At 48.2% G+C, this 25,422-nt stretch overlaps 1 protein-coding gene across 1 annotated transcript in view; it reads right to left on the bottom strand.

The window, feature by feature from the left end:
- Positions 1 to 9,719: 9,719 nt before the first annotated feature.
- LOC144817969 (UDP-glucuronosyltransferase 3A1-like) overlaps positions 9,720 to 25,422 on the bottom strand; it is an 858,629-nt gene continuing 842,926 nt past the window's right edge. The window contains exon 7 of the mRNA XM_078674945.1: positions 9,720 to 10,831. Within this exon, the coding sequence (XP_078531071.1) occupies positions 10,555 to 10,831 (277 nt within the window). The 3' untranslated portion in view covers positions 9,720 to 10,554. The remainder of the gene's footprint in view (positions 10,832 to 25,422) is intronic.

Here is a 25,422-nt window from a genome sequence, read left to right as displayed (position 1 = left end):
AGTTCTTAGCCATGTTAACCAATGGGAGGTGGATAACATGGCTAAGAGCATTTGCTCGATAATGCATGAATATCGCTGACTTTTCAGCGATATTCATGCATTGCGGCCGTTTTTTATCGCATTTGCGATAAACCTTGCTAATAGCAAGGTTTATCTGCGATAAAAATCGCCGATGTGCGGCGATAATTTTTGTCTCTAAACAAGTTAGAGACAAAAATTATCTCTATTGGTTGGTAATATGCCCCTAAGTGACCACATCACTCCTATCCTGTCTTCTCTCCGATGGCTTCCCATCGAGGCTAGAGCTACTTACAAAACGGCGTGCATCACCCACAAAGCTTTGCACTCTTCCTCCCCTCGCTATCTGGCGAATAAACTGAAATTGTCTGGCGGCTCAAGCCCTTCTCGGAATGCGGAAAAGTTCCTGCTTGCACCCCCTCCTTCAAAAGGGAAAAATTGATGGTGCAATCGTTCTCAGGTAATGCGATGTGAATCTGGAACTCGCTTCCTCCTTTGCTCCGTGCCATCACCTCCATCCAGATCTTTAAAGCGGACCTCAAATCTCTTCTATTCCAAAGACACTTTCAGAACTAATTCCCTCCTTCTCAGACCCCGCCAGGAAGTTCTTTAGTCATTGTAGATTTGTCATATATATTTATATTTTTGTTTGTACATTCTGTGCTTGCAGTGTTTGATATTGTGTTCCTTTTGCATGCGTTGTTTTGACTCCATGGCCTGCTATTTTTCGCCAGGAAATTCATTAGTCATTGTAAATTTGTCATATATATATATATTTTTGTTTGTACATTCTGTGCTTACTGTGTTTGATATTGTGTTGCGTTGTTTTGATTCTATGGCCTGCTATTTTTGTTTCTTCCATTTTTGTAACAGTTCTCTCACTGGTTCTATTGTACACTGCTCTGACACCTTCGGGTTAAGTCAGCGCTTTATAAAAATGCATTAAATAAATAAATAAAATAAAATAAAAATTCTATGTGGAGAGAAAACTCACTGCCTGAATCTTCTCCTCCCTCCTCTCCCTCAGACACGCTGTCAGTCTCATAATCCTGCTTAGAGGAAGATTCAAGAAGTACACCAACCACCTGCTGAGCAGTCATTTAACGGCTAGCCATAATGCTTACTAAGAAAGTTAACTTGTCAAACAAGCCAAGAACAACAAACCCTTTGTAAAAAAGAAATAAACAAAATGTAGCTTTATCACAAAGACCGAAATATTCCAACACTATACCACTCACTTGACAGAAGCAGCTAGACTCACCACCACCTACTCTGCACAGACACAGTAAGGATCAACAAAATCTCACTAAAAAAGAAAAAGAAAAAATAATGGCACATACGACAATGCAAAACACATCACAAAGAATTTCATGCTCTGAACACTAACAAATATGCTGCCATTATGACACCCGTTACAAAAAAATTCATTCATGCATGACAATAATACTCATTTGGAGTAAACACAACAAAAATGTTTTTCTTACCAAATAAATGCAATTACGCAAAACTGCAGAACAACCACTGCCAAAAGCACAAATAGGAATCAAAAGCTTTACACTAGAATAAAAAGGAGAAAAAAACCCATTACAATCACATATTTAAATAATGCACCAGTCCAGACACAATCTACCAGCTAAGCTAAGGGTGGGTGGGCCTAAAAGTATAAATAAAATATTCACCCCTGTAAAAGGGGAGCAACCCTTGCCCTTGAGGCCACTCCCTAACACAAAAATGTTAAAACCCATGTTGTCTAGTGGCTTCTGCCCCCCCTTGGGGGCAGATGGGCCTAAAAAACATACAGCTGATCTGCCACCCAAAGAGGACAGAAATGGCCACAATCATCCTCCCATAAAGGGGAGCGACCTTCCCGAATGGGCCACTCCCCACAAACAAATCCCTGGTGGTCTAGTGGGCCCAAACATGACAAGCCCCAGCCCCCAACGGAGAACGACCCTTGCCCAAGGGGTCAATCTCCCCTAAAAAAAAATGGTGGCCTAGTGGGCCCTAGATAAAAAAGGCAAGATCTGCTCCCACCTCCCAATGGGGGCAGACAGCCAAAAACAGCCCCGAAGGGGAGAGACCCTCGCCCAAGTGGCCACTCCCCACAAAGTATTCCCTGGTGGTCCAGTGGGCAACTTTAAAAAAAAAAAAAGGTGAAATCTGCCCCCCGGGGGAGCAGAAACAGCCAAAAAGACATTGCCCCCATAATGGGAGTGACCCTTGCCCAAGGGGCCACTCCCCACGAACAAATCCCTGGTGGTCTTGTGGGCCAAACATGGGGAGACACAGCCCCCAAAGGAGAGCGACCCTTGCCCAAGGGGTCACTCTCCCCCAAAAAATTCCTTGGTGGCCTAGTGGGCCCTAGATTCCAAAAAAGGCAAGATCTGTGTTATGATGTATGGTTTGCCTTTCCCCATGCCTATGTATCTCTTCCCTAACTGCTCAGCCAGAATGAGTGTTGGTGTGCTTGGAGATGTCTGGAATGCTTATTTATTTATTTATGTGTTTTATAGAGCGCAAACTTGACCCGTTAGTGTATCAAGAGCGCTTTACAGGAACACATAGTAATGTACAGAGTAGGCATAGCATCATCCAGTTACGGATCGAATGAAGGAGGTCAGGGTGCAGGGTACATAAGGGAGCTAAGGCCGTATAATTTGAAATCTGGGGCTCCCAGTCCGCCTAATGATGAGGGAAGCGTGAGGATATTGTAAGCGATTCTAGGCTGACGCCCGGCCCAGACAAGAGGAATAATAAGGGTGTGAAGTTTACAAAAAAAATGAGTAGAGTGAGGGGGATGGGAATGTTCAGAAACAAATAAAGAAAACTTTGGGAGCACCACCATCTTAGCGATGACTATGCACCCCGCCAGAGGCAAGGGCAGGCGCCGCCAACGGTGGATCTTAGTTTCCAGTCAGTCGACCACCTGTCCGAAATCGGCCCTCCAGAGTTCGTCCACGTCCCTGCTGAGACAAATGCCCAGATATCTAGTGTGCCCCAATGCACATACAAATGGATACTCCGGAGAGAAGGGAATAGTGGTGTCCATCAGGGGGAAGAGAATAGATTTAACCCAATTGACCTGAATCCCAGATAGAACCCCGAAGCGTACCACCTCCTGGACCATGGGGCCAAGATTCTCTTAGGGGTTGCGGACATGGAGTGTGACGTTGTCCGCGTACTTGGAGGCAACCAAGGCTCGAGCCGCAAAGCCAAGACCCCTCTGGGTGTGATGCTGCCGGAGCCTAGCAGCGAGGGGCTCCATAGCTACAGCAAAAAGCATGGGTGAGTGTGGACAACCATGCCTCGTGCCCCAGTGACGGGGTTAGGCTCCGTGATCAGACCATTGATCCGGAGGCAAGCCGCAGGGAGAGAATAAAGAAGGTGGAGTTTGCACAGAAACACCGGGCTAAAGCCTAAGCGAGGGAGAAGATAGAAGAGGAAGGGCCACTCAAGAGTAACGAAAGCTTTGGTAGCGTCCAGGAGTGCAGCACGGCTTGGGAGTGCGGGGTTGATTTGATGGAGAACAGCAAATATAGTCCGGGATTATGTGACGTGGCACGGCCCGGAATAAAACTGGACTGGTCTGGGAGGGCTATCAGGGGCATGAGCAGAAGGAGGCGGGAGACCAACAGCTTAGCGAAGATCTTTTTATCGGTGTTAATGAGGGACAGAGGGAGATAAGAGTCCCGGAGCTCGGGAGACAAAGTAAAGGAGGGAAGTGGCTGCACTCAAAGGAGTCGTTGTACATAGGGGCAAGATGCGGGACCAGTAGGGGCGCAAAGGCTTTGTAAAAGGATGCAGGAGGACCGTCGGAGCCCGGAGCCTTATCACCCGGTAGACCGTTTGTGGAAGCCAGGATCTCCTCCTTGGAGAAGGGTTCATTGAGATACTCCCGGTGGCTGTTACCAGGCCAGAGGAGCTCCAAAGTGTCGAAGTATTGGTCAAGGACGTCGCGCGAGGGAACAGCCCCAGTGGTGTAGAGTTGAGAGTAGAAGGCCATCACTTCCTCGGGAGAGGTCGTTCTGTCTGGGCCACCATCCTGGAGCACTTTAATATAAGAGGCAGCGTGAGGTTGGCATAGAAGATTAGTTAAAGTCTTGCCCGGGCGATCCCCCTCACCAAAACGGCGCGCCTTGCCTCCCTACCCAGAAAGGAAAGTTTCCTGTTAGCCTCATCATTAAAGTCAGAAAGTTTGCCCGGAACTGCGCATGGATGTCAGGGTTAGGGCAGAGAGAATGTGAAGAGTCAAGAGTCTTGATTTCTCTCTCTAATCACTCCAGGGAACCCCAAATAGTGCGCAGTACTCCAGCCTGCTAAGAGGTACATGCGCCCAAATCACTACCTTAAAGCCTTCCCAAAGTGTGGAAGGGAATAAACAGAGCTGGTGTTAAGGTCGAAATAGTTCACAATTGCGGTTTGGATCTCATCGCAGAACACTGAGTCCCGGAGCGCATTAGGAGGCAGCTGCCAGGCAAACATACACTGCGGTGAATGTGGGCGGAGCAAGCTGAGGCGGACAGGAGCATGGTCAGAGAGGGTATACGCCATATGTTCTATGGATATGACGCACGCGAAGGCGTCCGGAGTGGTGATCCAGAGGTCCAGGCAGGATCAGCAGCCTAGAGAGCCCGTAACGCAAGTGCCCTCGCACGCCCCCGGATGGGTATGCCTCCACGCATCAAGAAGTGAGTTGTCGGTTAGTATGGAATGAAGGAGAGAGGTGGCACATGGTTAGCGAGGACCCAGAGCGATCAAGGGTGGCCGAAGGTATAATGTTGAAATCGCCCCCCACCCCCACCCAAAGCAGTGTGGCATGGCCCAGGGAAGAGATGTGTTGCCAAACCTGCGCAAAGAATTCCAGGTCATCGGAGTTGGGGCGTATATCGCTGCAAGGATTGGAGGTTGGACAAGGAGCGTGCTGCAAAAAATAATAAAGCGCCCCCCAGGGTCCGCAATGATCTGAGATGTATGTCAGGGAAGCCCTTTACGCAATAGGATGGAAACCCCGCGAGAATAGCAAGAATAGAAGGAGGAATGAGTTTTGCCCCAGTGTCTAGAGAGAAGCCTGGAGGACATAGCGGGCAGCAGGTGGGTCTCCTGTAGGAAACAGTTGTCAACCTTGTGACAGGTGAGGTGGGCATGTACTAAACGGGCTTATGATAGTCATTGAGACCGCGGACGTTCCACGTCCAGAGTGTGATGTCCATCATATCGCTGCACCAGGAAAGCGAATGGCGGATGAAGAAAGATGTAACAAGGGAGCCAGATGTGGTTGGGAAGGGATGTGCAGTGCGGAATTCAATGTAACAAATTACATATTACAGAAAAGATCATAACATAATGGAACCAACAGGCCACGAAAAAGAGAAAACAACCCCAATGAACCCCCCCACCACCCTCACCAACCCCCCCAATTAGGTATAGAAACCAACCCCACCCACCCAGAAGAATCCCAACTGGGAAAAGGAGTATCAAAAAGAGACAATACCAAAGTGCATAGCACCCCCCAAACCAACCACCCACTCCAACCCCCCAATCAGTTTGAGACCCCAGCCCCACCCCCCAAGGAAACCCCAACTGGGGAAAGAAGAGTCATATGAACAAAAGGGAGTCATCCCAAGGAGGCATGGCTCTGCTAGACGTACACCCCTGCCACATGGACAGGATGGCCAAGCTACGGAAAAAGGTGGACAATTACTGTTGTAGTAAAAAAGAACATACAGTGCAACCCCCCACCCCCCCTGTACCAAGGGTACATCACAACACAGCATAGCAGAAAATAAACAGCAATGAGCATTCAGGGGCCATCATCAATTATAAAAGGTAAAGTCAAGAGGGGAGTAATGGTGAGAGTCAGTCATTATCACTCGTGCCACCCCCATCTTCGGGGCTGAACTAGGTGGAGGTAAGCGCTACTGCTAATCCAGTTTCTTCACGTAGGCTAGGGCAGCTTTCAGCTCAGTGAAAATGTGCATATGAGCACCGCTTTTGACACGCAGTTTGGCCGGATAGGCGATGGAGTAGAAGACTTCATGTTTCTGGAGCAGCCACTTGGCTGGGAGGAATTCGCGTTGGGCGGCCACCACCGCCATCATGTAGTCTGGGTAAAAGGCAAGGGAGTTTCCCTGATGACGGATTTCACCTTTGTCACAGGTGGCGCGGAGGATCGCATCACAGTCCCTAAAGTTAAGCAATTTAGCAATGATTGGGCAAGCAGGCAGGCAGGCCGGGGCCGGCCGTGGACCCGACGAGTGGTGCGCCCGCTCAACGATGAATACGGAGGACAAAACATTGCCAAAGAGATTTCAAAGTAGTTGCTCGACAAAGTCCTCCATTTTGGTGATGTTGGAGGATTCGGGCAAACCTGTGATGCGAAGATTACTCCTACGGGAACGCGCATCCAAATTCTCATTTTTTTTTTATAGGTTCCAGCACTTTATCCATCTGGAGTAACCACTGATGATCACCAGGAATATCGTCCTCAACGTCCAAGACCCTCGCCTCAGCCTGAGCCAGCTGGGCATCATGAGAGTCCGCCCTGGCCTTGATTGTGTCCAGACGGGCCACCAGCTGGTCGAGCTGAGCAGCGATGCCAGAAACTGTAGCCTTTACATCCAGCATGATCGTTTTAAGGTAACCTTCTCGCGTCAGACCATTTTCTGATGCGGGGGTAGGCTCACCAGTGTCCAAAGTAGCGTCGTCCTGTTGAGTCGATCTGCGCTGGTCAAGTGCCAGCTTGGACTGTTTGGGGTCCGCCTTTCCCATGGCTGAGCCGCCCCATTCCGCCGAGCCACCCCTGACCACACACCAGGACAGATGCAGGTAGGAAGTCCGCGGCACTAGAGAGCCGCTAAGAAGTGTAATCACTGTGGGGGAGATGATGGGTGAGCACAGCTAGAGCAGGGACCCAGACAAGGGGCTGTGACAAAGTAAGGAGGCAAACCAGCGGCACAGGTTGACACAAGCAGGAGCCGTGAATGTGGCCCACGCCGGGCAAGGCACCAAAGCAGCCAGCTCCAATGAAAGGCAATGCAGCTCCACAGCCGGGCATCCTTAGGAGATGGGCATCCTTAGGAGAGGGGAGGAGGATCAGGCTCGAGTCCCCACTCGAGAATGGAGCTCTGGGAGATCAGGCCGTGGGGCGGTAAATGAAACAGGAGGTGGCCTGGAGGTTAGAAGCACCTGAAGCGGCACCCCTGAGAAGAGCAAGCAGTTACAGTTTGAACCCCCTGCAGCAAGGGGGAAGCCAGAGGGCCTTGAGGTGTTGAAGCCAGGATAGTGATGCTGCAGCGGAGGGCTCGCGAACCGGGGGATGTGGGGCGGAGAGCAGCGGGGAGACGTGGTGCCGGGTGCAAACGGGAGAGGCTGTGAGGGGGGGGAATGCTAAGACGAGCGCTCACCAGCAAGGGATGCAACCACATGTACTTTAAATCCCGCAGTCAACCGCCACACACACCGCACCATCCTGCCACGCCATAACATCCGATGGGCAGCAGGAACCGGCGACGAGACACCCCAACCTCGGTGATGCAATCCAGGCAGGATAGTATCTCCACAGCACCGCGTTGAAGCCCCAGGCCACGCACCACCGGGAATGCCCGGCTGTCACACGCAGGCTGGTGTCGCCATCAGTTCCTCGGTGCCGGGGTGAGGGTGGACGCCAACGTGATGATCAACTGGACCCTAGTGATGCAGAGGGTCAAGGCCACCACAGTCCGCGGGATGATGTCGGATAGAAAGGTTTGGCCGGCAGAGCCCACTCAGAGTGTGGCCATCTTGCAGCTGGCTAAGCCACGCCCCCCACTCGAGTTACTGGTTAGTAAAACACATAGGCAAGCTTCTTCTTAAGTATAGTTTTTGTTGTGCATATTAAATTTCACAATAAGAGGTTAATACAGGGTTAAAGGTTACATGATTGAGTGATTGAGTCCGAGCAAGTCTCTTCTCTACGAGTCCTTGCTCCAAAAGAGGAATACTTTTTATCTCTTATAGAGGTCAAGGGTGATATGGGTCGGTCATGTTGGGAATGGATGGGAGGCTAACTTTTACAGTGGAGGGTTCTGGTGTGGAGCTGAAGCTCACTTCATTGATTATGTGGCGAGGAAGACTTACAAAGAGGTAATGCACTTTACACATGCCATACATATAGGGTTTCTGTGTTGATGCACTTGCAATTGAAGCACATCTTTCAGCTGCACAAGTTTAATTCGGTCAGTTGTTCTAATATTTGTTGGGGACTTTTTGGGGGGAGTAAAGTTTTAAATAGCACTCCTTCTACAACGCTTATATATGTACATTGGGCCCTTGTGGCTTTCTTTCTATAAGCAGGTGATTTGTTAGCATCCACTTTAGTGCATGTGCGTTTAGAGTTAAAGGACAGACATGCATGCACACCGGCATCCACTTTTGTTCTGCCCGCAACTTTCCCTCTCCTTTTTTTGTGGACATTGGTCGCTAGTGCTTGTTTACTTATGTGTTTTTGTCGGCAGTGGAGTGATCACATAAGTGTTAAAGACTTTGCCATTACAATGCATTACTAACTAAAAAAAGAAGCGAAACCTATTGCATTTCTAATGTTTGTTCGTTTAGGTCATGGGTGAACATTTGCGGAGCGGCCTCAACTATGGTCTGTGGTTTGACCGAGGGCCTCACTGTGGCGGTAGGAGGTCTTAGGTAGTCAGGGATTGCGTAAAAAGGTCTAAATTGTTAAATAAACGGGCAAACATTTTTGTACAGGTTAAATAAAGTTAAGTAGTGCAGGACACCACAGTAGTTGCTTCATTTGATTTGCAAATAGATGCATGACTGTTTATTTAAAGACTGTTTATTTAAAAAAAAAAATCTGAATATTAGTGCTCAGCAGGTAAACCGCAGCTTGCGCAACTTTTCACCAGGGGGGCAAATGTAAAGGTCGGGAGGGCTGCAAGAGGTCCTGGGCTGTACTTCGAGTATCACTGGTTCAGAAGTTTGGCCGTCTTTGATGAGGTAGGTTGTTGGTGTGGGTGGGTTCGTTTAACAGATTTGTCGCTGATGATCAGGTGCAGAGGTGCGGGTAGTTGAACAGGTTTTACGTTATTTTAGCAAGATTGTCAGTTTAAAGATACAGTTGGAAGGGAAACAAAAAAGGAAAGTGTTGGAGGACACGGAACGGTTTTTGCACGGTGAAGTTTGGAGTGAAGAGGTTGGAGAGTTCATGTTAGACAGGGAGCCTTATGTGTAATGGGGTGGTTAGCTGGTACAATGTCTAGCAGTGAGGCCGAGCTTTTATTATTTGTAAGGCGAGCGCCACTGTTTGTTTAATTTGAATTTGCACCTGCTTCATTAAAGAAGCCTTTTCCGCATTTGATTTTGGCTCCCAAGGGTTTTTAATGTGCCCTCCCGCCCGAGGTGTTACTGATGTGTGACTAGAAGTCAGCTTACGAGCTGGGACATATGTGCTTTTCTGTTTACAAAGAGAAACATACAATGTACTTGTGTGAGAAGACAGCCATTGTGAACTGCAAAAATAATCAAGGGTGCTTTCATTGAAGGACCTTGTAAAGAACTGTGGATCTCCTCATTCACTAGGCAGAGATGCAGGTCCCTGGATCCACTGGAGGGTATGTCTAAGAACTCCTCTTAGGCTCCAAGACATTGCTTATGTAAGCTACAGAGCAAGGTTTGGGTGGTTTAATGACAGCAAATAAGGAATATATTAGTTCAGATCAATCATAATAGTCTTTATTTGACAATCAACAATGCAGTACAATCAAGGTGCTGAATCTTGAAAACACAGATCATTTCTTCCTCGCTGGCCTAGTTTCCTACATCTGTCACACGTTTCAACCACTGCCAAGCAAAATCTATGCCAGTCTAGCTAAACATAATTATTTAAAAACCAAAGGACCGACTGAAAGGAAAATGACGAAGGACTACACATGGAAATCTACACAAACTTTGGATATCTTCCCGTCCTCCCAGTTCACAATGCTTATTCAGAAGACTGCCCAATAAACTAGATTCGGCACATAGTACATTTTTATTTGATTTTTTCAACAAGGCCAAAGCATTTCCCCCGTAGAGTAAACCCTTAGACTACACTTCCATGGACTGAGAGGGTGCACCATTTCTTTAAACTACTCTAAACAGTTCCACTTACTCCACGACTTGCCATTAGTAAAATTGCTTTTTTAAGGACAGGAGGCTATTTGGAAACTGTTTCTGAATATCCCCATTTTGTAAGGCTGTCCTCGTCCTCCTTTGACCGACCACTGGTAGACCGTCAACACCTGTCTGATCTGGGAGCGGAAACGTCCCCAGATGTAGTGAACCAGAATCAAGGACATCTGCTCACAGAATTGCTTTTTGTGCATGTAAGTACTACACACATGCAAATTGAACCCAAAGAATGTACTATAAAAAAAGTCAAATGTTAATTGTAAAAAAACATCCTCTACATATATTTTTTAAACTACTTACATTTTATACTGAACTACTATTGACTGTGACAGGATAATCTAAAAAGTAAGCACATATCAAAAAAAGTCTGTCATATCAGGGCTTTTTTAGCTTATCTTGTCGAAGCAGCTTTGAAAGAACAGTTCTCAGCAGCTTAACACAAATGTAGATAACCACAGCGACAGATGTAAATAAGAAGGCCATAACATCCAACAAACATTGCTGGTACCACGGTTGTTGGAAGCTGTATGGGCGTAGGTGAGCGCCTCCCTTTGACGCGATGATGTGTTCTATCCATCGAACTAACTTCTGGTCGGGTGGAAGGGGCTCAGATCGGTGAATTTTACTCTGAGCTGTGGCCGCTAACTTGTAACTAAAAGAAAAAATATACAGTGTCACTCCACCATTTGAAATGCTTACTTTTAGTACATGTAAAAAAGTTACACTATCTTTTCTAATTGTACTATCTAAAAATGCCACTGTGCGAGTTCAGATCAGCAAAAGCAGATGTGATTGTTCACCTTAGTCAGTACACGACATATGACAAGGGCCACAATTTCTTGCTATATCTTAGATGATTTTTTTTGCTAGTTGACATAGGCAAGAAAAAAGACTGGCTTGATGGAAATCGAGGCAAATCAGTCCAAAAGCCTTGTTGTGTTATGGTAATGCCCCCAGATGGTCAAAGCCAAATCTTAATATATTGTCCTTGATATATTTATAAAAACAATGTTAAAAGTCTGTGGTGTACACTAACATATAGTACACGAAGGTTGGAAGGCTACTAATTGAATTGTTTTGTTTGTTTTACTAAATAAGAAATTGATGGACCAGAAAATTATTTTCTCGGTACATTATCTATCATCTGATCAGAGAATGTATCTGTACAGCACCTAGGCTCATGGTTTAACCTCGAAGAACATAGCCTTTTACAAAGGGATTGCACGAGAAGCTGTCTCGGTTTCTTTCTAAAAAAGACTCTTGATTGCATCAATAAAGCTCAAGGTGCTGATACTATCAACTTACCAAACAATCAATCAATCAATCAGGGACTTTTAAAGCACTGCTACTCACCCGTGAGGGTCTCAAGGTACTTAGCAGTACAGGCATTGAAATTGGAGATGGATGAAGGCGGCACTTGGACAGATCAATCTCTGATTGGCCCAGAAGTGCCTGTGGAAATCTATGTGTTTGCCAGACAAGGATGAACATATAACAGTTAGGGCGTCCAAAAAGGGCTTAAAATGTCAGTTGATTTTATCTCCTTAGCTAGATAGGTTTAGATAGGTAAGATAGCTTAGATAGGTTTCTATCGTTTTCAAGAGGTGGTGCTTGTAAATCAATATTATGGATTATTCTTACGTAATGGCGCAAGGAGTTTCCATCTGTATTTTATGATCTCACAGGGATCTATTCCATTGTAATCAGTGGACCATACTGTGTCAGGTGGCTCTGTATGTACAACCTAGGCCTGATAATTATGCGTTCTATAATCATAATTAAGCAGCATACAACTGTGAGAAGTTGGCCTGATATATGATGCTCACTAGTTCTAGTGATCACCTTGTATCAGTCCAAATACCCCTTATGGTGATTGGTTGTAAGTCAACCTTATAGACCAGCTATCCTAATGGTAGCATGGAACACGCAGTCTTAGGCTAAACTCTTTTGGCATGTGAAGCCAGCTGTTTTACCACAATATAATCCCTTGAATACCAGATGAAAGGACACCACACAGGTTGTTATGAAAATAAACAGATATTTATTAACTAACATACATCTCTGAACTCTTTATGAGATCAGAGGGCTAAGCACATGACAATACTACGAAAGAAATACGAGTTCGCACAATATTTACACGTGTGCCTTAGGGGCACGACAAACCATATACTAGGAACAATGGAATGCGAAGAAAGAAAGTACTGTAAGGAGATCCAGAGGCGGGAGGATCGCTGGGACTATGCTACAAACTAGGTAAGTAAGGAGCAGGAGGCCCACGGGACTCACGTGCAGAGTGGAAACTCTCACGCGGGATGCGTACCAACGTCTATGGATGCTACAGTTTACAAAGTTACGGATTCCGGACGAACCCGGCTGGATGGACGGAAAACAACAGTGGACCTGGACACTAGGATAGTGGACACTGACTTCAGCACCTAGAAGCTTTAGTTACCTAACCCACAGGCTGCGGGTGCATAGGGCTGAAGTGGCGTCGGGTTTGCTGCGTTGATCCCGGTGATGCCTGAAACAATGAGTTGCTGGCAGGCAGCCAGATGGAGGAGTCCGGTGGTTCCAAGGATGGAACTAGGAAGGAGAAGTCCTGAAAGGGAAGGGGACAGAGTCTCGGTCACTAGCCAGTGACGGTGCTGGAACCAGGAGGGAACCAGGTGCTGTTGCCGCGTTCAGGTGGAGGAAGGGTCGCTTCTCTCTGTAGCTGCGCGGACCAGGAGCTGTTCTTCACAACCAGGCTGGAGGCACGAGCTGTCCCACGTAGTCTGCTGCTGTTGGCCGTGTTGGATCGTCGATCTGGTCAACAGGCCTTGGCAAATGCAAGCCACGCGGTGGAACAAAGATGGCGTCTGGTGCGGACCAGGAGGGTCCGGGGTACTTCTCTTTTACAAGGAAGCAAGGGCCAGTCTGGGGGACCAGACCAGCAGTGTCGAAATCTTCGGGTCGTCGTCTCAGAGGTCACGAGCCAGCCGGCAAGGGACCAGACAACAGGAAAAGCAGCAACCAGGCAAAAGGGCCCCACGCAGATCACGTGGATGCTGGGGGGCTGGTCTTTGGTGCAGGAGCTGCGTCGGTGTGGGGCTTCTCAGACCCCAGGGCACTCACTCGAGGATCCCTCGGGGGTCGTGCTGGAAGCGCTGTGCAGGTTTCTTCGAGATGGCCGTCTCCACGTTGCTCGTCGCACCCACGGCTCCCAGCTGTGCTGTGGATGTGGGTAGAGGTCAGAGGGGTCTGGAGGTCCGGGTCTCATTGAGCTGGGTCGTCGGGTTCCAGGAAGGAAGGACTTGCAGCAAACCGCACAGGAGCTTGATGGTGCCTGCGAAGCAGGATGGTCACTCCCTGACCATAGGGGAGATTCTTCAGTCTTCTGATGTCCAGGAGGTCGAAGGTCAAGAGTTCTTTGTGGAAGTTGTCAAGATTAATCTAACTGGGAATGGGACCAGCTCCTACCTTTATTCAGCTAAAGGGGGCTGCACTACGACTAGGTCCCTCCTCTGGGTGGGACCAGGAAGGGGGGTGGTTACACCCCCTTTCCTTTGTCCAGTTTCCCGCCAGAGCTGGGACTGGAGTGTCCCAGCAACTGGTTTGAACCGTCGTATGCACAGGGCACCTTGTGTGCCCCAGGCATGTCTCATTCCTTTCAGCCCTGGCCTACCTAATACACAAAATCCTGTCTGGGGTGGTGCTAGCACCTCCCAAGGCAGGAAACCCTTTGTCCAAGCCTCCCTCGCTGGAAGGACTCCCAGCAGCAGGAGGTCAGACTTGTGTCTGTGGTGGCAGCATCCATTTTGTGATGCTAAGGCTCGAGTTAACTTTAACCGGGGTTCACAGTTACATACATGTCGTGTCCCTCTAGAAGGGTGGAATGCTACCCCCGTCGCCAGAATTGGCGAGGGGGTAGTATTCCAATTCGTATGACACCTTACTCGACATGTTTTGATAATGCTATGCCAAAGTTAGCATTTAACCGCAAGGATTATAATGCACTTAAGAGTATATGGTATAGCGTTATCATGGAACAGCTATTAGGACTTGGTTCCGCAAGCTGCAAACGGGCTCAGCTCATGCCAGAGCACCATCTCACATAATTCCCAGCACTCTGCCTTCAGGATTGGTAAGGCCTTCCATAGGAGTGACTGATAGGAGTATATGTGTCCATTTTAGGTTTAGATATAGGGAACTATATCTAAAGCAAAGGGTTTTTACACCACCTTGCCACAGCTGTCATGCAGCCAGTTGTGTCTGTTTAGATGGCCAGCCAGGGGTGGCATAATACAGGCTTCAGCCCCTGGTAGGTCCTAGGTACACCTGTGCCCTGGATACCTAAGGTATACTGTACAGGGACTGATAAGGTGGCCCAGTACCAATTGGTAAATGCACCTAAGGTACATGGTTGTCAATTTAGAGAGAGAACAGCTAGGTTGTCGGTCTGATTGGCAGGCCCACAGCCAGGGAAAGTCGTAAACCAGTGAAGCAAAAAGCAAAAATCTGGGGTGGCCATAGGATTGCAGACCCTACTCTCCTACAACAACTACCTCCTTGCTTTATGTTTTTGCAGCCTGGGATTATGTGGTCATTTTGCTAAATTGTGCACTTTTTCAATCATGTTCATTTTGGCCTAGAATGATGAAGAGGTAAGTTTAAGAATGGTTTCTACATATAACAGTAAAGACTTAATATTTGGGACTGAAGTTTCTCCAATTTGATCATGATGAACTACCCTGGGTGGAACACTGCTTAGTTCAATGCAAAAGACACTTTAATATTAAAAAACAACAGATATGTGGGATAGACAAGACAGGCTTGTACCCCCTAGACTTTTGCTCACTGGGTTGATTTCTCCATCCAAAAACAAAGAAAGCAAGCAATAGATTCCTAGACTTTGCAGTATCATTTGCCAAGAGAGCCAATGCATTGACTCGGAAAATGCCAGTGGCCCATTCCATGGGGAGATGGGCCAAAACTGTTGAGAAGTGGGTAGGGGTGAGAGTATGGTGCTGCACAAGGAAGAGAAACAGGGATTACACAGAAGACCATTAGCCCCTGTGTGAGACGAAGTGTTGTTATTTATTGAGGAAAAAGAACTACCTACAAGCCTGGGTTAGCAGGCTCGACGGAGTGAGAAAGATACAGAATAGCCCATGTCATTACCACGGGAGAACCCACGGCCCCACACCAGAGTGCAATGTACCAACTCGCAGCAGTGGAATTAACCCCTCTAAGCCTTAGTGGTCAATGATCAGAGCTCACCCTGAGACTCGGTTTCACCTGCCAAGAGGATAGCAGACAACCACCTGATCCACATTTGTTCCGGTGTTTAATCATGAAAGCAACAAGCTCGCTAAATGATTCTTTATTTGTCAAAAATAAACAACAACACTTTAAATTAGAAATAACACATGCCATAACTCTTTACTTACCCCCACTTTGAAAAGCCTGTGCACAGTTACCAATGTTTAAATTGAATAACAATTTTTTTTTAAAGAAAACAAGAGATTATGTGTTAGCTCCCCGAAATGCATGAACAATAAAGGAACGGAAGGCAAAACCACATCTTTGATTTATTCCCAAACAACCATATTTGCTCAGTGTTTGCTGAAAAGAGATATACATGAAACACTGACCCATAAGTTGAAGGAGACAGAAAAATAAAAATAGAAGATGTCTCGCCTACAGACACCCTAACTCTCAGTTCCTTGCTCCTTACTCAATGGCTTTCTTTCCTATTCTTGCGTTTGGTCTGCCAAAGGAGCATTTGAGTCTCACTGTGTTTTGACTAGATGAGTTGTATCTTTCTGTTGTTGATCTAAGAAACTTGCATACATTAGAGCTCATAAAGGGGTTTCCCGAGATGCGTATGGACCTTCCATGCTCCATTTACCATTAGACATCTTCAAATAGGTTTGATCCTGTGTGAGTATATGCATACATAGGCATGGTGGCCAAATTGAAATGCTTCTTTTACTTTATTATTCCAAGGTGGCTGCCCAGGGTTTGCACGCATGACAGCCATCTTGGAATGTTTTTTGTCATGAATAAGTTCAAAAAAGACATTGGGAAAGCTGGCTAAGTCAGTGCTTGTTAGTACTGAATTAGAAGCCAGATTTTTGCCCTCTTTAATCCTTAATTTTAGTACTATGGACTAGGGATGCAGTGGCTTCTCCTGGACAAAGTAAAACAACAGAATCCCACTAGTGCTTATATCATTCAAAAGCCCATGCTAGATAGTGGTCGAAGTGGGGAAAAAAAAGTAGGGGAACTGTGGGCGGAGAATCAGGGGGGGAATAAACAGAGGATTGGATCAGTGGGCGGAGTCAGAGATGTGGCTAGAAATAACAAAACATACCAATTTTTTGTATGTTTGACATTTCACTGACCAGTTACAGCTTATAACTATATTTTAATCAAACAATTGATAAACATGTTTATTTGAGGTTTAATATATAAGTTGTTAACATTTAATTCATTTACAATGTGGGACATGTTTCCAATCATAGAATATTACAAATACGCTTAGAAGTGGAATCATAAGCCATTTGTTTCCTAGTCTTCTTATTTAACGTAACCAGGTTCGGGTCTGGCAGGAGGCTCAAGCATCTTTTGATTCTGGGCAAATCATTTAATCTCCTTTTGCCTGAAAAAGCAACAATTTACAATGCAATAGACTTCACATTACTGAAAGTTTCTGCTTTTGGTGTTGCATTAAAATTTGCAACGCCAATAGGTCAAACTTTCAGTAATGCGAGACCTATTGCATTGCAAATGCTTGTTTTAATAGACCACATCCCTAAACACAGACAAAGCTGTGGTACACTTTAAAAAAATAACAATAAAACAGCAGATAAGACATGCAACATTTTCCGGTTATTTGAAAAAAATGCACCAGGTATTTTATTTCCCAACGTACGTGATGTTTGTGGACTTCAGAAGCAGTCCAGGCTCTTCTTGCAGGCCCCGGTACAGAGAAATGAGCAGAGCTGTAAAGGAGGGTCCGGGGACCTCTGGGCAGGCACAGAGAACAATTTCCAGGAGAGGCTGGGTCAGCTTAGGGCCTCTGCTACAGCCGCCGCTGTCCCCCTATTTTTCAGTTCTGGCTAGGTGGAGAGCAGATGTACAGCAAGTCACAAAGTCCTCAGTGAAGCCTTTTTTAGGTCTCACCTGGTGTTAGCAGCGCGAATGCGTTGCATTCGCCATGCGAGGGAATTTTGGAATCGATACAGTTTGAGAAGGGAACTTTAGGCCGCGCCCTTCTTTTCAATTGGCTTGCGTCAGTGTTTATGTTAAACGCTGGCGCGTGATTGGCAATCGGGCTTTTGGGTTACCGCCTTGTCCACTTTAAGGACAGCCCATATGGACAGCCCAACACCAACTTGAATGCGCTGCACTCGCCATGTGAGGGCCTTTTGGAATCGATACGGTTTGAGAAGGGGACATTATGCCACGCCCTTCTTTTTAATTCGCTTGCGTCAGCGTTTATGTTAAACACTGGCGTGTGATTGGCAATGGGGCTTTTGGGTTACCGCCTTCTCCACTTTAAGGACGGCCCATTTGGACAGCCCGACACCATCTTTGTTCCCGTGACTTGGGAGGGTTTGTGTGAATGTTGATGTCTCAGCCCTGCACGTGGGGTGCACTATCAGAAATTGAGAAAGTACGTGCCTGTCATAAACCTGCAGAATAGGCAATTATCTATGCCGGTCTTGCATGGGTGTGTTCTATTTCTCTCTATACTACCTTGATCTTCTTCTGCTTGCTTTGACCCAGGAGCCACACTTTCCTAAAAGAGTTCTCACCACCATCATGAGAATATGGGATGCACTGGGTGCTAAAGCTGTTTGTCCTACAGTACGTCACACACAGCATATAAATTCTGCAACTTGCGTTATAACGCCAGCTTCAGGATACATTAGTTCTGCAGCAATAGACTTTCGATAGCTCGGCGATCCATCTTGTTTGGGTTGCTTCTGTGCCTTCGGCTTTCGGTTTAAACCGGAAATGCCTGAAAGGCTGGCTGCCAATCAACCTATGTGCCTGTGGAGCAGTGGAAGGGAGAGAGATACAGCCGGTCGGGACACTAACAGGGAGAAAAATACAGCCGGTCTGCACACCTACAAGTAAACCAGCAGGACTAAAGCACCGAGCCCTGCAACTCGGCCATTAGAAAGGTTAGAATTGTGCTGGGAATTTGTCACTGTACACCTATTTTTTAGTTCTTTTCCGCTTGGGTATATATGAGCTTCTTCTTATTGCTGTACAGAGGTTCATCAATTAGGTCGTTAGAGAAAATGTGCTGTTCAAACGGAGGAATTGTGGTGGCAAGTGTGATGATATTTCTGAAGTAGCCTGTCTCTTCAGTAAAGGGATCAGTGGACACATTAAGCTAAGCATTGGTCCTTGTTGGAGAAGAAGCATTGACTGCTAGATCTGCGAGCACAGAGCTTCTAGACTGAACCAACACCCAAACTATACATTTCTACTCATAACAACTACTATGATATCCTTAGTGTTAGAACTGGCTATTTCTGGTAGGCTAAGGCTGACGCCAAAGCCAGACAGAAACCACCATTCTAGTCAGGGCAAGGGAGTCACACGCCAAGATAACCCCTGCTCACCCCCCTTGGTAGCTTGGCATGAGCAGTAAGGCTAAACTCGGAGGCAATGTGTAAAGCATTTACCCCAGCACACAACAGCAACAACATTCTAGGCACACCACAAAAGGAACTCCACCCAAGGTTATATAAAAATAACTTCTGTATTGTAAAAACACATCAGATAGAAGTCACACATGTACATTGTGCCAATTGGCACGGGCAATATTCACAAGGGATTATGCACAGGACAGGGCCACATGGGCCACTGTCAGAATCAGCACTTAGTAGAAATATCACTTCTAGAACTTAGAATAAGTATAGCACAAAATAACAGTTATAAATCACAACCAGTAACTACTGGTAACAGGTAAGTACCACCTACGCAACCCTAACCACCTTACGAGAATGTCACGCAGGGGACCAGGACCTCACTAGGACCACCTGTACTAGAAAGAACAACCACCTAAATATCACAATACAATTAGGGGTATAAGCAAGAACACATTACACATGATGCATCACAACATTCAGAGGTGTAGGGAAGGAAAAACACATGATGCATAAAACAAACATTCAGCGGTGTAAGAACAAGGCACATGATGCATCAAAAACACATTCAGAGGTGCAGGGAAGGAAAAACACATGATGCATAAACCAACACATTCAGAGGTGTAAAATCAAGGAAGACACATGATGCATAGTAACATTCAGAGGTGCCAGAACATAACTCAATAGCGCAAAAACACATGATGCCTAAAAACATTCAGAGGTGTAAGATCAAGGTGCGTAATCATATTAAATGCATTACATTTCCTAGCACCATATCACATTGCGCAAAACTCACATTAGGCAAATACCATCACATAGATAATCACATTGCGCCTAAATAAAATCACATACCAGCCCCCATCTAATAAAGGGACTAAAGAGTAAGCATGGGCGGATTTTGCGAATCTGGCGTACGCGAACTTGCGTATTTACGGATTCGCAATCCGCAAAATCCGCGAACTCTCGCAAATTTGCGCATTTTTGTGTTTTTTTGTGTTCGCAAGGGTTTCTGCCAGTTCGCAAGGTTTGTTTACCAGTTCGCAATTGCGAACTTACTTTTCGGCTCGCAACGGCCGCGACTATGTTGTTTCTACGTCTGGTTCATCATCACAGGTTCACAGCACCCTCTGTTTCACCACTGCCACCCTCTGGTACACCCATGCCACCCTCTGGTACATCCTCACTGCCACCCTCTGGTTGGTTTATCACTGTAGATTATGGGGGTGAAAAAAAGCAAGCACACCTGCCCTGCTTCAACTGCCATGAATTAATTTGGGGTTGATTAATGTGTCACTGATTTTTAAACTTCCAGTCTGGCTGGCACCTGCTTCCTTCCTTATCTGTAATTTGCTTTCTGTTGCAGTGCAATTATTTTTCACAGGACCTTTATGGCCTACTTGTAGCTATTCTATGAGCCTGCTGTGAGGGTCAGAGCAGGGTCATAGAATAGTTGCAAATAGGCAACTGAACTCTGGAGGGGCCCCTCAGGAAGCACTAGAGTAAATGGTTACTAATGTTAAGATTGAACTTTTGCACCTGCTGATTGCTTTCAGTTTAGCAAAAATCGTTTTTCTGCAATTTCGCGCGATTTGCGGGGCGCGAATCCGTGCGAGATCGATTTTGGAAGCCGCGAATTCGTGCGAATACACGATTTGTTTTTTGCTGCGTGTTTGTTCGCGTGATTTTTTGCATGTTCGCAAGCCGCTTGTAGCGCAACGTTTGCGAAGTTACCCTAGCGGTCGTACATGGGCGCCGCCATCTTGTTTGCGTGACGTAATTCCGTTTCCGGGCGCTATGTGTAATCTCACAAAGTATGCGGCTCGCTCGTACATGTTCGCGTGTGATCGCAAGGAAAATCTCGTGCGAACTTACCCACGCGGTCGTGAACGGGCGCGGCCATCTTGTTTCTCATTCATTGCTATGGTTCTGGGCATGCTCTCTGTATCCTTTCTTAATCTCTGCCATCCTTTGCTTGTTTGAAGTTTTTTTTAATCTATTTTACTTATTATCTATCCCTCTATTTTTCTAGCTCTATATTTTTGTGTTTTCTGCTACTTTTTGTTAATTTTAAACTACTTTTTGAAACGCTTTTCTTTTCTTCTTCCCTGTTCTATTTCTTCTTTCTTATTTTGCTTCCTTTCTGCCCAGACCATGGCAAAGGGAGCCGGGAAGAAGCCCGCAAAGGGGAAGGGTCCCGCACCCCATGCCCGGCTCCCGTGCGGGCGTTTGAGGGGGGAGACAGTTGTAGCTCTGGAGATTTTTAGTGCGGAGGAGGTGGCCGCACTAGTCTTTCACGTCCAGCGCCGCCTCCCCAAGACCATCATGGGAGGCGGCAGGATCGCTACCGGCTACGGGATCCGGGAGCGCCGGAAGCGGTGGGAGAAGGTGTGCCGGGCCATGTTTGAACACTCTGGGGTCCGGCGCACCTATAACCAGGCCACCCACCGCTGGACGGATCTCATGGACCGGGAACGTGACTTGCTGGACGTGCTCGGCGTAGAGATCCCCGGGCTTGGTGAGTAGTAGTAGCTATTTCTATCTATTTCATCACTACTCTGTTTTATCCCGCTCTGTGTGTTATTATATTGCAAATTTTTGTTTTTTACCAAGAGCAATAATGCTGCTGATTACATTGTAGGTAAATTATATTTCAAAATCTTCTATGCATTTCAGGTGCACTGCTCTCCTTCTCAGTAGCCTTGCTACTATGCTTATTTGTTTTCTATTTTGTGTTCATTTCATTGGCCTGAGAAATTATGTATGAGTGTAGTGTAAAGAACTGCGTAATGCTAGACACTAAGGGTCAGATTTTCAATTACCGGCGCATCCCTGCAAAGTAGCAGGGATGCGCCAGTAATTGTGCGCCATGCCACCACCACCCATGTTGCGCCGTATTTACAATGTGGCGCACCATGGGCCCAAAACGTCACAGAAGCCTTACGCATCTGTGCCGTAAAGGCGGCGCATTGCTGGAGTTGCGTGCCAACGATGGCGCAGCTCCAGCAATGCTCTGGGGTGCCCTATCTCCCCAATGCTGCATCAAGCCGTAGGTCGGCTTCAAGCAGGCGCAGGCTTTGAGTCACGCATCATTGTCCTAAATGTGACTGATTGACATCTTGTAGATTTCCCTCAGCCACTTTTAGGATTCGTTCCTGCGCAGGAACGCCCTCCCTTGCGCCGGAACGCCCCCTGATGGTGCAGGGCTTTACAACGTGATGCATCTCCCATATGCGTCACTTTGTCAATATACGCCGCACCATGGCACCTCTTTTGTTCTGCCGCTGCGTCACAAAAGTCACACAACAATGGAGCAAAAGAGCCGCAAGGGGCTTCTAAATCAGCCCCTACAGACTCAAGTCCAGTCCTTCCTTTAGACACATGGCTATAAGAAGAAATAGTGGTGGTGGTCGGTGGATTGATAGTTTGAGTATTCACTGATCTGCAAGCACGATGGACTTTGTCTGTCACTTTGCGTGCTGCGGACTGCTGCCTGCCAGGCCTAGGCAAACCTTTTTAATGGTTTGTTTACTGAGTTACATAGGAACTTTCCAAGTCAACGGTCCGCAAATCAAGCAATGCTAATAACGTAGTAGACCACATGAGATCGGTCAATATATCCCGTGGAATAGTTGTCTATTTGCTATTTCGCCAAAATATTTTGTTATTGTTCTTTTGAAATGTTTGATTTGGTTGACAAATATTATCCATGTTTTCTGGTCTTTCTTTCTTTCATGTTGTACATCAGCTCCCCCCAGGGGCAAGAGGACACAGGAGGAGGAGGAGGGTGCTGTTCAGGATGCAGGCCAGGATCGGGCAGGCGAGGGCTCCTTTGCTGGCCCCAGTAAGTTTTAATTTTAATATAGAGTACCTATTTTTTCCTAGCGTTCCTCATTCGATTTTTTCTAAATCGTCTTTGATCTTCTTGTAGACTGGATCTAAATTCTTATCCTGCCTCGACTATGACTCCCTGTGGTATTACTAGATTATTCTTATTAGTCTGTCTGTGTAGCTAACTAAGATTGCACATTTGGAAATTCCATTGGACTCCCATTCTAGTCAGCAATAGCTCTATGCAGTCCTCTGGGATTGTCCATAATGTCTTTTCAAGTATTCTAAATGTTTATGCTTTGACAATTGCCAACAATAAAAAGGTGAATGACCACCAAGAAAGAATAAGATACTACTTTACTTTGGGTTTGGATAGTAGGACAATCCATTCTACTACTGTTGCAGGGACAAATCTTCACAAACAGAACTATGGACACTAAATAATGCATTGCTTAGCTTATCAATTATAATAGGTGCTGTTAGGGGGGGCGTGGCTTGAGCGCCGAGGGAGATGGCGGCGTGAGCCCGGAGCTCCGTGCCTCTTTCCCCACAATACTCCTGAAAACGGGGCCAGAGGACCCGCAAGTGCCCCGGAGCCGGTAGCGGACCTGAGGGAGACCGGCTGGGCGAGGTCTGAGCTGCTGGCGGCACTGCAGCGCCGAGATCGGCCGCGGCCGCCTGAGTGAAGGGAGAGACGGCGGCGAGCAAGATGGCGGCCGCGACGGAGCCTTGACTGATCGAGGGCTGCGCAGCGGTCCACACACCCGAAGCACACGGTGGGGGCGCGGCCGCCGTCTCGGACGGTCCCGACGGCGATACCCCCCGCAGCGGGAGGAGCTCCTTGACCCTCGGCTGCGGTGCGCAGCGACCGCGACCGCTAGGAGAAAGGGCCGCCAGGTACGTCACTGCCAGCGGAGCTCCCAGGCGGCTTCATTAACCAGGAGAGCGGAGAGACGATCTACGACCCTGCCCTGGGCACCGAACTTGATGGCGGGTGAGCGGGGGCAGCCCTGAGAGGTGGGCCACGAGGAACGGGAACTGATGTAATAAGGCCCGGGGCCCCCCCCGCCCCCCGCCTCCTTTTTCTCGTCGCCCCCCCCGCCGCGAAAGAGTGAATGGTGGTTGGAGACATAGCGGAGACGCCCTGCAGGCCAGCGGAGGTCCCCCCGACAGCGCCAAACTCCCGATGGCGCGCCACACTTGAGCCGCTAGCCCAGAAGAGGGAAGACGGTATACCATAGTCCCCCAGGGGGAGGGCTGCACGGCAGGCGCTGCTTCTGGAGTGCGGCAACAGAGCAGTGGGATCCCGTGGCGCACAGGAGCCGGCCACGTGGCTGAGGCCCGAGGGAAGACAGAACGAACGTCCACAGCCCCCGGGGGCCGAGGACCACGACAGGCGCCACTGCTGGGGTGCGACATCTGCGAAAGCGCGACCCCATAGCGCACAGGGACAGGTCGCGAGGCCGTGACCCGGGGGGGTCTCAGCCAACCGGGCAGGCCGAGCAGGACGAAGTCAGCCACAATGGGGAAGCCGCGGACCAAGGCGGAGGAGGCAGAGCCATCTGATGCGGCGGAGGGGGGCCCCGCCGGGCAGACGGACCTGTAGCGGTTACAGGACCGGATACTGGAAGCCATAACGGCCACTCGAGACGCGCTCCACAACGATATTGCGCAAGTGGCGTCGGGACTGGGCTTGCTCCGGGCGGACCACGATAAATTGAAAGACAGGGTCAAGGACGCTGAAACGGTGATCAAGGACCTGGCGCCGGCTCACAAGGTGATGGAAGGGAAGCTAACGGAAGCCCTGGACCGCATACGCACCCTGGAAAGGCGGGCGGAGGACGCGGAAAACAGAAGCCGGCGCAGCAATGTGCGGATCGTAGGCGTACCGGAGACGGAGGGGGCGAGGGACATGGTTGCCTACATGGAGGAATGGCTGAAAACAGTGGTGGCGCCGGAAGGGCTCTCATCATTCTTCACACTGGAGCGTGCACATAGAGTCCCCTCAGGGCCTCCCAAGCCCGGGCTCCCACCCAGACCGATCATAGCCAAGTTGCTCCATCACAAGGATAGGGACTTGCTCCTGCGGAGAGCTCGGGAGGATGGCCCCTTCCAGATTGCGAACAGCAGGGTCACGCTTTTCCCGGATTTCACCTTCGAGACACAGAAGCAGCGGGCCTCCTTCCTTACAATCAAGAAGGAACTGCGGAATGAGGGGATAGCCTACTCGTTGCTTTTCCCAGCCAGGCTCCGAGTGGTGGTGGACGACAAGGTGAGCTTCTTTAACACGTCAGCGGAGGCCTGGGACTGGTGGGAGACATACAAAGCTGGAACGGACGGCGCCAGAGCACAGGAGGAGCGGGAGAAGGAGCGGGGGCGTTCGCCGCAGCGGCCGCGGAGGTCGAGGAGGCTGAGGAAACGAGGGCAGGGGAAGATGGGACCAACGGCCTCCCAGACCGAGGCAGAACGGCAGGCCACACTACTGGAAGTGGGAAAGCTGAGTCGAGCGGAGGGCCCCGGTTCTGGGGGGGCCATGGACTCGGACGCTCTTATATCGGCCTCAGGCTCAGAATCGGACTTTTCTGGGATTCATCGGACTGGAGAGCCGCTGGTGACGCCGCAGACGGCGGACGAGATCCTGAATGTCTGAACTGCTGGCAGAAGACTATGGGTAATGTTTGGGAAGCTGGGAGGGAGACCCATGCATAAATATATAGCGGGCTCCGGGGCACACCGGGGCACTCGTAGCAGGGAGGACATGGGGAAT

The sequence above is a fragment of the Lissotriton helveticus genome, chromosome 2_1 (genome assembly GCF_964261635.1).
Source record: "Lissotriton helveticus chromosome 2_1, aLisHel1.1, whole genome shotgun sequence".
In the NCBI taxonomy this organism is placed as follows: Eukaryota; Metazoa; Chordata; class Amphibia; order Caudata; family Salamandridae; genus Lissotriton; species Lissotriton helveticus.
Note: the sequence above shows the minus strand (reverse complement) of the source record. Positions and strands in the feature narration are given on the sequence as shown.